Raw genomic sequence first — 13761 nt, 5'->3', positions numbered from 1 at the left:
TTTAAATAGCCATGGTGTTTTCCACAGCTACTTTGTGGCTGTCGTTGTGTTTCCCATAATAAGTACTTACAGGAAGGGTAAACAACTACTCCTATATATACAGAGGGCTTTTGCCAGAGTGGCAAATACCGCTGTATCTAACTAGACTTCATCAGGGCAGCTGAATTTAGACCGTGGTTTGTAAGAAAGGGCACTATAAAAACGTAATCTTTTCTTTAGTATTCAGTGTTATCAATTAAATGAAGAGAGAAATGTTGTCGAATCCTTACCAATACTGACATCAGACTGTTGGCTTGTTTATAGGTGAATGCAGGGCTTTAACACAAGAAACCTGTGATGTTTCTCCAGTTCTAGCTCAGGCAATGGAAGCTTTGCAAGACAGGCCTGTTCTCTATAAGTAAGTTTCTGCTTCGGTTAAGCACACAGCATGAATATGTGGAGAAAATTAATATGAGCATGGTGGGATGTATTTGTTTGTGATAAAGTTGGTGTCAATTCTAAGTGACCATTTAGACCAGGGGTGTCAAACTCTTGTCACATGATGTATCGCAGCTTTTCCCCTCTTCACTAAAATGGGGGTCGGCGTGGCCAGCATGCGACACATGCGGTCCATGGGCTGTGTGTTTGATACCCCGATGTAGACAGAATTACTCCAGAATAAGAAACAAGGGCTACCATGGAGAATATGCATGAATTTGCCATAGAGCACCGGCAAATGATTTGAAAAGTGATTCAAGGCAAATCACCAATGGGGAAGCCAGCCCCAAGTTGCAAGCCCCAGACTGGCAGCTATGGTAGTGGCTGCTGCCAGATAGGGAAGGAAACGACAAGTGTGAGTGATGAAGATCAGAAATGATGTTTGAGGTTGCACAAGAGGCCCATGTTGGGAATGTACATGAGGCTGTTGGGCTGTGCAAGAGGTTTGGTCAGGGCTGGGTGCACAAGGGTGAAAAGGGGTACATAAAAGGCATGGGTTTTTTGGAGGGGTACAGGTTGGGAAGAATGTATGAGTGTGCAAGAGGGCATGTAAGAGGTATGAGGGAAGTGCAGTGAGAATTGGGGGGGACTTATTCCAGACACTTGCAACTTTCCTGCACTACTGACTTTCTTGGGAGAAGCTATCTGGAAAGGTTGCAAGAGGGAGCTCACATGATTGCAAGGTGCTGCAACCAGTTGCAACTGTGAATCTGTTGACAAGTGGCCAAATTGCAATCGCACGGCTGCGAACATGCTGAGATAGCCAGAAATCCATGGACTGGTTGTAACCGTTGTTTGTTCAATTCCCTTGTAATTTCGAACAATCGCTGAATGAATGAATGGTCATAGGTTGAAAACTATCTTTCCTGTTAAAATTGAGGAAAGACTTGAGTTTGTATGTATTTTGTAAAATATTTGATATTAGTAGGCATAACTTGACTAGTTTCTTCAAACTTTTGCTCCTTGAATAGAAAATACCGGTACATGAAATAGAAAAATAGAAAGATATTTAAATAAGTGACTTCTAGTCTTCTTTCGCGCAGTTACAAACAAACTTAACTCCTCCCCTTTGAAATTACATTGCATAGATCGCTTCTTTCCATATCCATCCCTTTTCTAATGGCAAATCCAAATCATTAACTTAGTCATTAATCCATTTTGAGCAGAAAATCCATAAAAGATTTCCAGTATTTTATAAAAACACTTATTATCTTATGCTGGTTTTGATTTTTGATTTTTTTTTCCTTAGGTGGGTATTCTGGCATTCTCAATCCTTAGCTTGATATTAAGAGGTCATAGGACCTGATCTTCTACATCTTCTTCCTCTCATCCTAACGTTTTAGACCTCAGTAATGCTCTCTTTACAGTTTTCCTCAAGTTGATCTCTAAGAAACCCTGGTCTCAGACAAGATTCTGCATTTTCTAAATGCTGTCATAGTCCATTGCCTATTTTTCAACTTTCGACTTGATATTTGTATTCTCTCGCCATTTATTTCTGCTTTATTTTCCAAAAATTTCACCTTGAATTTAATTTGTTTCACTTCTCCACTCAGCTGTCCTACAGATTCTTCAGAATTATTTTTCATCTCTTCTTTCGGATATCTTTTAAAATGATACAGTTATATAAGCAGTTACTGATGCTGTGTGTTATTGTAGCTGTAACGTTGTTTCCCAGTTCCTCAAAGATCCTTTGGAATGTCTCAAGTGGAATACCTTGTTCTGTCATCTCTGAAAGTTTCACTACTTTTCTAGTAGGAGGCATTTAAATTGAGAAAGGGGAGATAAAAGTAAAGACATTTTTCTTTTTTCTTTTCTCCCTCTTTCTCCACATCAAGCCTGTCAAACTGGCGGCTCGCGGGCCAGATACAGACCACCACATCCACCCTAGCTCTGTATAAAGGCAAAAAACATGACAATGCGTCATAAACCGGCCCTCGACGCAATCAAGTTTGACATCCCTGCACCAGATCATTAAACCTTTAGTCCTATTCAATGTTCCATAGTTCTTTAGTCAGATGGGCTCTAGCAACTTTTCCTTATCTTTCGTTTCGGAAAGCCGATCTATTCAAATAGAACACTTTTCAAGAGAAATACATATTCAGTGTTTAATTGTTTCAAAAATACTTTGTTCAATAATTCTAGATTCAACACTGCCCTTTGTTTTAAACTTTCTTAGTTTAAACCAGGGGTCTCCAATCTTGGCAACTTTAAGCCTGGCGGACTTCAACTCCCAGAATTCCCCAGCCTGGAGTTGAAGTCCTCCAGGCTTAAAGTTGCCAAGGTTGGAGACCCCTGGTTTAAACTCTTGGCAAGCTTTTCATTTATAATTACTTTTAAATCCTTTAGATTGTTCCTTTGCTCTTACCTTTAATCCAGGATCAAGGAACATTCACCGAGCAGTTTGATTACTCTGCTGCTCCAAAGACACTTCAAACTTAAAAAGATAATTGTCTTCCAAATGTGTTTTTAAAAAGTGTGGAGGGTGCAAACCCATGTACGCTGACCTGTGGCTGTCTATCACATGGCTCCTGGCAATCAGACTCAGACATAGGAAGCCTGTGGGCTTCCTTGTGAGGAGCAGCCTTTTGGAGCACAAGTGAGCAGTCTTCTGGATTTAATGCTGGGCTACTGGCATTTGACACAACACTGCCTTACCTGTTCATACAGGTAATCTGCCATTTCCCCCCCCCCCCACACACACACATATTCTGGAAGCTGATTTTTTATCTGTGGATGACATACCAAAAGTGATATTCCCAAAAACAGAAATGGAAAAGTTAAGAATAATTAATGTAATTTGCATTACAATTCAAATTCACAGCCAAATGTGGTTGATATGATTACTTCCTAATTATTTTATTTGGTTCCTCTTTGTATCATTACTTTTAGGGATACTTTTTATGGATCCTTATAGGTCACAACGAAGGCATTCATAGAAACGGCCCAGAAGTCTTAATGATGTACTCTGTGTTGCTTATTATTTAGATATTACGAATGACACAATTGATGTCTTTCTTTTTGACATCTTGTGAGAAGAATATAGATATATTTCAGATTTACCACAAGGTGGCAATATTGGAATGTCTACCATGACCATGTCAACAGCTGCCTTATCTTGATACAATATACCTCACTAAAATACATACCTCACTGACAGTGATGTGTATATTCCTTAGGCGTCTTAGAAATGAAGGTGAATTTCCCTCAGATACATTCCTTAACTTTTGTTCCCGGTTGACATTTTCTTCTTATGAAAAACTTCATTTTTAATACTAGAATGTATTCCAATATTAAAGGTAAAGGTTTTCGGGATTCCAAAGAGTAGAAAGTGATAATGAGTTTCTCACCAAAACTGCAGTCACTTCTCCTTTGATTCTCCTCATCCATTTTGCAAGAACAATAAAAAGCATCAGGCAATATTCACATACAGCATACAATGCAGTCATTGAAAAGGATTAAGGGACTTGTGCTATTTTTAAAGACTTAGTATTTTGCTATTGAATCAAAGTATAGACTGGTTTGTTTTTTTCCAATAGATGATTTCTGCTGAATTAAAATATAATTACAGTTGGAATTATGGAATTAATATGGAAGTAAAAGTGGAATTGTGTTGTTTATTAATATAAACATTAATGTATAAAAGTCTTTCTCTTTTTATATCATCCTTTGCTCTTTTAAATGTTTCTTCTTCGAATGGCTATTGCTAGAACAAATAACAGTTACAACCTGTTCCAGTGGGCTTATTACCCACTGCTTTAAAGCAAGTAAACAAATCATTTTACTTGTTTTCGGGCAGCTTGATAGTTGCCTGAATGCCTATGTTTTCTAGTTTGTGTAATTTCTGTAATTTGCCATCTTAAATTGGATCATAATGAAAATGATAGTTGAAACAGACTAAATATTTATTTTCTGAAAAAAAATCAATTTTCTTCAAGTCTGTTTGCTTGCTGAAGTAAGACAACAAAGTTTTTACATGATGATTTGGTGGCCATTAAAAATACATTTGTGCTGGGCATCTGTTGATAAATTATCTGGGCAGTTGAACTTTATGCGTAATCTTGCATAAAGGCACTTTGATCATTAAGGAGGGCAACTAAAATGTCCATAACTTTGTAAGTGCATTTTTTTCCCTCATTGTAGATACACTCTTGATGAGTTTGGAACAGCCAGAAGAAGTGCTGTGGTCCGGGGCTTTATAGATGCTCTTACTAGAGGAGGTCCGGGAGGAACACCTCGACCGATTGAAATGCATTCACACGATCCTTTGAGGTACATTACTTGTGGCAATGCACATTGTACAGCATTAATATGAAAAGGAAGATTCATTTTTAATAGAATCCATTTTCTGCCTTTAGATATGTGGGAGACATGTTGGCTTGGCTGCATCAGGCTACTGCTTCTGAAAAAGAGCACCTGGAGGCTCTCTTGAAGCACATAACCACAGAAGGTATTTTAGAAGGCCAAGAATTTCTGGGTTTGGGATCTTCCGAGGCAGGATTCCAAGGAGGGGAATTTCATCTGGGATTTTTCTGTCCTAAAGGTTACATATAGGGTGAAGCTAGGTGCTGCAGGAATGTGGAATTTTTGCCATTTTAGGGGAAGCACTGTTTTTTGGGGAAAGACAATGGCTGAAGTTCTTCTTTCTAAATGACAGGAACTAACATTCCTACTTCTAACATACACTGTTTTTATTTTCAGGAGTGGAAGAAAATATGCAAGAAATAGTTGGGCACATCACAGAAGGTGTTTGCCGGCCACTCAAGGTGAAATATTTGGTTTTATGAAAGCTCTTGGTATTAAAACTGCATCAGCTCCATGTATTGAGAAACAAGGAACGAAAAAGCAGTTTACAAATAATAACGTATTTACCTGCATGAAAAGGAACCTTTTTGATTTCTTATTTCCCAAGGAGATTTCATCTTTCATTATTATAAGAAACAAAATGGAATAACGGATCTGCAGGATTTAGAATATATCCCTGAAGAGCTTGCTAGCCTTAAAAGGAACACTATAATCTTAAAATTGTACATCGTTATTTTCTTGAAGATGAAGTCTATATTTGAACAGTATGTTCTTAAAATGTTTCCTCAGGTTCGAATTGAACAGGTGATTATAGCTGAACCTGGCGCAGTCCTTCTGTATAAAATTTCTAATCTTCTCAAATTTTATCATCACACCATTAGGTAAGCAAACTTTTTAAAAAATAGTTTTGGGAAGAACTGGTTGTGTTCCATGGTTACATTGCAGTATAACACAGTGTCACTATACTGCTTTGTAATGTAACATCTGGCATTGAGGAAAGATGTTCTCTTGTGACACAGCTTGATGCCATCAGTGCTTAGTTTCTGATCAGATTTAAACAGCATCTGTGACGGTGGTATTCAGCCAGTTTGCACTGGATCGGGCCAACCGATAGCAAGGCTTTGGTGTGAGTTGCCAAGCTGGTAATACGTTCTGGCTGGCCATGCCCCCAACCTGGTTGCCACTGGCTCGCTTGCCCCGCCCGCCCGACGCTCGCCCCTTAAGGTATTTCTCCCCCCCCCCGACAATCTGCTGTTCATACGATCAGCTGTGCCGGGATTCCTCTTGCCTGAGGCCCAGGAAGACAAAAAATGGAGGGAAAAACCTCCATTTTTTGCCTTCCTGAGCCCTAGAGGAGCCTTCTGGGAGCAAAAATGCCACACACACACCCCGAGGCACCTCTGAGATCCAGAAGGCCCCAAAAATGGGGGGGTGGCTGCAAGAAAGAAAAAAGCCATGCCCACCCACTCACATGGCCATGCCTACCTGACCAAGCCCACCAAGCCATGCCCACAGAATGGGTAGTAAAATTTTTTGAATCCCACCACTGATCTGTGACAATATTGAACTTTATGGAACCTCACTGGATAATCCCATTAGATACTTCACTGTTGCCATCTATTTCTATCTCCCATTGAATTGGAGATAGGCCTAGGGGATTTGGGAAAAGACAGCTTCTCTATGGCCTTCTAGGAGAGGCCTCTAAGAGGAGAATGGTGGGGAGCGCTTAGGTATCAACTGATCAATATAGCAAATAGTATAAAATATATTCCTGTATCACTGAACAAGGCAGACTTTTAGGATGGCGTTTTAGAGAGCTGTTTGATTTAGTGGTTTAAAGCACCAGGTTAGAAACCCAGAGACTGTGAGTTCAAGCTAGCTGGGTGGCTTTGGGACACTCATTCTGTTCTCATCCTATTATATAAGGTTCGGGTGACAAGCCAGTTGGTCAATTTCTGGTCACGACCAATGGAAATACACTTGATCCACACGTGGTTGATCCAGTGGGAGGATAAAGCAGACCATGCGCTTGGAGGAAAATAATAATAAAAAAAAGCCTCCCTTTTGGTTCAGATCTGAAATTCTACACTGATTATGTCCTGCTTTTCTTTTTTTCTGAGAAGAAAAGGGACTTTGTTTTTTACCTCATGAATTTCTGAGGGGGTGGTCATTTGCCTCAGTGTCCTTCAAATCTGTTCAAAGGCGAGCAGATTTTGCTTCAGCTTGAAATAGAGATGGTGCTGCTTACTATGTTTTTTTGCCATGGCAACTTTCTCCCGGCTTCAGTCATGGTCTTGCTTCATGGTGACATAGTAGTTTTCCCAGGGTGGACTTCCTTCTGGCTCTTGAGAAACATAGAAAGGAAGAACTGAGGGGAGGGACAACTTTTCTTTATTGCAAGGCATGACGTTTTTAAAAATATAAATGCCTTTTTGTTTTAAATTCTCTTCCCAAATGGAATAGTTGCACCAGCTAAATCCCCGAGTCAAATAAAATCTCTTATTTCCTTTCTCACACGCATACTTTTTATCTTCAATTTCAGTAATATTATAGGAAACAGTGCAGCTATGCTGTTAACTACAATAGAAGAGATGCACCTTTTGAGCAAAAAGATATTCTTCAACAGTTTGAGTCTCCATGCGAGTAAACTGCTGGATAAGGTGAGTTTACATACATACTCTTTTGCTAAATATATAGGGTTACAAAAGGTTGACTTCAGAGTTGCATTTCTCAGTCTTAATCACCAACAAATCCTTTGCTCAATAGTTTGGGAAACCTGATCTGTGCTTTACTGAGAAGTGATCCCCAAACTCACTTATTTTGCATTACATACCTTTGCTTCTTCTGTCGATCAGCACGCTTGTCAGTCACACGTCTTATCTATCCTGTTCTCCCATTCTGTTCTACACTCTAGCCACCACTTTTACAGAGGTGGCACCCATAGAAAGAGCAGTTTGGAATGGGCTTTTTGAAGGCGTGTCAGAACCTGATTGGCTGTCATTGGCAACATGGCTTCCTTTTTCCGCTTTTTTTTTTCTTTCAAAATAGATGGGGGTGGAAGGATTGTTGCTGACATATTGAAAGTTGTAATTTATTTTCAGCAATCTGGAACCTTCTGGATTTCATGCTAGCTTAAAAAAATTCATATTTGCTTGCTAGGTCAGGGATCTCCAACCTTGGCAACTTTAAGCCTGGAGGACTTCAACTCCCAGAATTCCCCAGCCAAGATTGGAGACCCCTGGTCTAGGTGATGACCAAAGTCTTTGGATTGGAGTAGATTACAAAAATTGTAAATAGACAAGTGTGTGTAACCGTTTTCATGTTATATATCTCATTGTCTTCCCAAACTGAAAGGTGACATGAACTGGAAATGATTACAGTTGAAGCCCAAATCTTTTAAAGGATGTTGAGGTAATTCCCCATTAGGAGAATGAGCGCATATAGGGAGACATAGTGAGAGTAGGGAAGAATAACACACACACAGCACACAGATACACTGTACAGTAAATGTAGTTTTTTACTTCCCATAAATGTTTAAGCAAAGTCCAAGATAAGCAGTCCAAGTCATTCACAGGTAAAGCAGACAATTTTCAGTTCAGGGATGATCCAATAACAAAGTCCAGTATCAAAAACAGTTCAGTAACAGACTTACATCAAATCCAAGAATAACAGTCAATTAGGAGGAATGGCAATACTCTCCAACAGAAGGAAAACAGAGACTCATTCACACTCTCTTCTGAGATTCAAACACACACTCCAGAAACACCAGAACAGGAACTAAACAACCCAGGTTTCTGGCTCAGTCTTATGGCCGTTTGATGAACCACACCCAATTACACTTTTAGCATTCCCTTAAAGAGACAGTATTAAAATGTCTGTCCTGGTTTATATATTTTCCAACCCAACTATTAGGTGACTTACATTCCGAACAAAGGCCACCAGATTGGACAACGTTGTTCTAATAAACCATAATAGATTTATTTATGGAGTTTTTGATTACTATTCTGTTCTTCTGTGTACGTAGGCTTCAATATAAACACATCTTCTGAACTCAGATAGTCTGCTTTCTTTTTTAGGTTGAACTGCCACCTGCAGACCTTGGTCCAAGTCATGCACTGAATCAAACACTTGCTCTGCTGCGTGAAGTACTATCATCCCATGACTCTTGCGTTATTCCTTTGGATACTCGTCAAACAGACTTTGGACAAGTAAATTAATGTTCATTTCATCTTATGTGTATGAACGTAATCCTGCTAATTCCCAATGGTTTCACTAAGGATGTGGAAAAAATGGCAGCGTTTGTTCCAATATTTCAAATTTTATATGTTACTTCTCTCTCAAAAAAGGAAGCTGCCTAAAATTTGATCAGTGGTAGTAGTTAATCCTTTCTTTAATCTTTGGCTGTATTTGCTAGTCTCACCAAGGAACTAAATTGAATTAAATGCCAAGCTTGCCTCTCTGGCTACAAAAGCAGAGAACAGGCTCCTCCAATACTCTGCAATTCTCTCTCTGTCCCCTAACCTCAGGAGGGGAGCTATAAGCCTCTCCCCTGCTATAACCTAGGAGATCTGGCTCCCTTCCATCTCTTGGTAGAATAATACAGCACAGGCATTGGTTGGTGGATGCTAACTTTTCTAAGCTCATTTGGAAAACTAAATTATAGAGTCTCTAGAATTAATAACGTATTTGACCTCCCCCCCCCAAGAAATAGTCTGTCTTCAAAATTGTTTGAAGTACATTTTGCCGATTTGGTTTAATACTGTCATTTTCTAAGAATTTTAAGTTCTGTAAATTGGCTTATAGATAGTCCTTGACATACGACCAGTTGCTTGGCGACTGTTCCAAGTTACAACAGATCCCCTCCCCCAGGTAACTTAAAACCCAGTTCCAGAGTTACAACCGCCGCCACTCCAATCATGTGAGCATATTTTGGGTGCTTGACACCTGGCCTAAACTTATAGGTGTTTGCAGCATCCCACTGTCATTCGCACTGATTTAATAGTTTTTTTGTTTTTGCCAGATATTAGCGTTTTTGGTTTTTTGGCCAAAACATCCTATAGCAAACAATAGGTCTGCTTAACAGTCTCAGGATTCGCTCAACAACCACAGGTTCACTTAATGACCATGATGGTTTGTTTAACACCTCAAAATAAAAAGTGGTTAAGATTAGGTCAGTCATATGATGACCCACTATTCAAGTTTTAGAAGAAACATGCTGACTCCATTCAAAATGGGGAAAGCCCACCTATCTTAAAAAGACAAACTTGGTGGATGTTTGTTGAGTTTTCCAACGGGGGAAGAGGATCCCCCTTTTTTTGGCAAGCAGCCTCTGTTGTCCCTGTGCTGAATGAGTAGGTGGTTGTTTTGAATATTTACCATTAAAACTGCAGTGTTGCAACTCGAATCTTCCCTCAAGCTACACACACACACACACACACACACACACACACACACACCAACCAGAATAGCTTGGACACTGCAAGCCTCACCATCACCAACAAGCATCATCAGCTATCTATGTTTTTACCACTTCTGCTTTGGGCTGGCTATGCCTACGCAACTTTCCCATGCAATATCCTTTTCTGACATTAACAAATAAAGCATGACTAAATGTAGAAGAGGTTGCATAAGCGGCTGGCAAACACACTGGATTGAAAGGTGAAATTAGAAGAGCAAATGGCTGGCCGTGCTTATTTATAAGATCTGAAATGGTTTTCAAAAGCCATCAATTTTTTTTTTTCAACATTAGCTTCCTTCTTTTGGGGAGTAATAGAAGTGGGAAAATACCCAAGGGTTGCTCTGAGGCAGTCTATTGCTCTTCCTGCTTTCTTCTAGGTTCTGTCTTGTGTGCTGGATCCTCTGTTGCAGATGTGTACTATGTCTGCCAGTAACTTGGGGTCTGCTGACATGGCAACCTTCATGGTGAATTCACTTCATATGATGAAGACAATGCTGGCTCTGTTTGAATTCACAGATAAAAGGCTAGAAATGTTACAATACCAGGTAAATGTCCAAAGTCAATCTTCTGATGTTTTCTTTGCCATTAACCATTAACAGGGAATAAATACAACACAATCTTCTTAAATGTGTGTATCCTCACAGCTTTATATTTAAAGTAAACACTCTGGTGCATGCAGCCACAAAAAAATCATTAATGGGGGTTAAGAACCCCGATGCAGCAAAGCAGTGAAACGTAAAAAGCTGAGCCATATTTGCAAGCTGGTTTTTTTTTTCTTTAATGACAGCACACATAAATTACAGTTGCTATCCAGGGGATAATTTACTAGATGATTTCTTGATTTTTAAACATTTATATTGTAATTAGATGAAATTCCTAGATTTTTCTAGCTCCAGCTATGAGATAGGTGGGAGGAGCAGGTATCATTGAGCTGTGTTTGACAGATGGTTGAATCACAGGGTTTATCTGGTTCTGTCTATCCTAAAATTAACATTATAAAATCACATTTTAGCACTCCATTAAGCCAAGATGCAAACAAGTTTTTAGCTTGCAGTGCCATGGTTTCTTCCTTTGTTTTAGTCATGATTAAACCAAATGAACTACTATGTCCTAAAAGTTCTGATTAAATGTCTCATTGTCAAAAAAAAACACAAAGTGGAGGTTTGGTTTTCGGTGAAATAAAACCTAGAAGGATCCTAGTGTTATTTTGCAATTAATAATTGCACAAGATTAGGGCACATCTTCCACCCCACCCCACCCCAACTTCTTCCAAGTGATTTATCTTCACTCTCTTGCAATCCAGGCTTCCCTCCTGCCAACCCCTGAAGTAGACGGTGTCAGAAAGCAGACATCACACGAGCAATTGGCACCTTGCTTTACTTTTAAGGTGTCAGCCCTTGGGGTAGATCAGACTCCAAAGGGAGGGTAAGGCTGTACTTCACTGAGATAAAATATAGTAACAGAATCTTAAAAACACGATTATGCTTCATCCTGAGTATGCTTTATTCACTCTCTTATAGCCCAGTGAATCAGGAAGAAGTCTACCTGAGACTCTTCCATCTCGTTTCCTGGGATTTAAAGAATATTCCTACTGTTTTTGCTTAGGTAACAGTTCTTGCCTATTTTCCTTAAGGTCATCTCCCTGATTCTTTACAATAAGATCCAATAACATTCTCTTAAAAGCCTGACAAGGATTCTGTCCCTTCTTACACTAAAGAGAATCTAGAGGACAATTGACAGGTTTTTTTTTCCCTTAATCCCACGGTCTCTTAAAGAGCTAAGCTGATATTTATGTTTTGCTGGCCATCTCTGTACTCTTTTACACGTTCTCTGTCTCCTCTCAGCTGCTAATGATAGCTGGGCACAGAAAATCCCACCAGTCTCTTTACACCCCAATCTTCCCAATACCATCTTGATCTCCCTCCCCGATGATGTCAGCAAGGAAACGTTGGGCCTTGCCTTTATCCTGCTCTTACTGAACTCCCCGCTCCACCAAAGTAATTATTTCAGCTTTTACCCAGAACAAAACACCCACATTTTGTTTTATATACATACATGTGTGTGTGTATATGTATATGTGTGTCTGTGTCTGTGTGTGTGTATAGATATATATATCTACACATACGCGCATGCATATTTCAACCTGGGCATGTGGTATTTCAAAACAGCTGCTTGATGCACAAAGTTTGCCCTTCCCTAATTTTAATTGTTGTTTCCAAGACAAAATGCAAAGATAGGAAGCTACCTATGTAGACAATAGAATCGGCTAAATAAACGAAGATAGTATCCAAATAGAGCCTGTTGTGATATTAAAAATAATAAATAGATGTGATGAATTGCTCTCAATACTGAATCTAAAACATACTTCTCATTCATTTGGGAGAATAGCAGTCATTTACAAGTAAGGTTACAAGCTGAACATGAATGGGTTTTGATAAAAGATTATGTCCATTGATGAAAAATACAATTTATCATGTACTGTATGTATGCCTCTTATTTCTTCTTTGGCAATTAATTTAACAATTTTGTTGCATTTTATAATGAAAGAATGTGCATTCTTCATTAACGCTTGCTTCATCTCCAAACACAAGAGCCAAAAAACTTTTTGTTATGGAATTATCTTATCTGGCTAGTCAGTTTGTGCAAAATGCCACTTTGTGGGATGATTGGGGGAAAAAAATAGTACAATTCAGAATGTCATAAACATCTAGCTGGGATATTGAATTTACATAGCCATAGACTCATGGCATGTAACTTACACAAACTCATTACCAGTTTTTTTAAAGTTAATAAATTACATATGATAATTGTTAAATACTTTGCAATAAGTGAAAAATTCACTGTCTTTATTTTAGATTGAAGCACATTTGGATACCCTTATAAATGAACAAGCATCTTATGTATTAACTAGAGTGGGTCTAAGTTATATTTATAACATGGTACAGCAACACAAGGCAGAGCAGGTAAGTGATAATTTTGGAAACTATCAATATCAATACACATTTCTGACAAGTCTCTTTTTATGTGTTTTGCCTAACATTTAAGCTTTTCATGTGAACTTCTTTAGACTGCAAAATATAATCATGGGTAAGAAACTTGCTACCATCCCCATCATCCTAGATTTGAATAACATGTTCACACATTAGGAATGGTTTATAAGCATGGATAGAAGATACACCATTCTTCCTATTCCTGGAAGGAGCCAATGGAATATACAGCACACTAGCCAAATAACTCTGTTTCTTAGCTATCTAATAGACAATTATGACCTGCAAATACTGTCAAAGCACTGAGTAAGTCTTACTGGATTGCTTATTTTTGATTGCATATTTGTGTTACTTGGAAACTCCTTTAGCTGTTCAGCCAATATTCCCATTCAATCAGATACCCTGAACTGCAAATGTAAGTCTACTATATTTAGTTGAGATCTAAAGAGATACTTCAGAATTTCTGGTTCCTTTTTCTTTAGCAGAAAGGATAATTGTTTCTGAAAGCCTTAGTTTCAAAAAGGAGTTGTTATGTGC

At 38.8% G+C, this 13761-nt stretch overlaps 1 protein-coding gene across 1 annotated transcript in view; it reads left to right on the top strand.

Moving 5' to 3' along the window:
* Positions 1 to 13761, top strand: part of COG6 (component of oligomeric golgi complex 6) — a 35481-nt gene that overhangs the window by 10518 nt on the left and 11202 nt on the right. Inside the window, exons 8-16 of the mRNA XM_087918315.1 lie at positions 304 to 397; positions 4618 to 4746; positions 4833 to 4924; positions 5176 to 5240; positions 5569 to 5660; positions 7322 to 7439; positions 8856 to 8987; positions 10615 to 10782; positions 13093 to 13200. Of these exons, the coding sequence (XP_087774441.1) occupies positions 304 to 397; positions 4618 to 4746; positions 4833 to 4924; positions 5176 to 5240; positions 5569 to 5660; positions 7322 to 7439; positions 8856 to 8987; positions 10615 to 10782; positions 13093 to 13200 (998 nt within the window). The remainder of the gene's footprint in view (positions 1 to 303; positions 398 to 4617; positions 4747 to 4832; positions 4925 to 5175; positions 5241 to 5568; positions 5661 to 7321; positions 7440 to 8855; positions 8988 to 10614; positions 10783 to 13092; positions 13201 to 13761) is intronic.

This window comes from Pseudonaja textilis, chromosome 1 (assembly GCF_049901715.1).
Source record: "Pseudonaja textilis isolate UNSWEBS1 chromosome 1, rPseTex1.2, whole genome shotgun sequence".
NCBI classification, from domain to species: Eukaryota; Metazoa; Chordata; class Lepidosauria; order Squamata; family Elapidae; genus Pseudonaja; species Pseudonaja textilis.
This window is presented reverse-complemented; position numbering and strand designations above follow the sequence as displayed.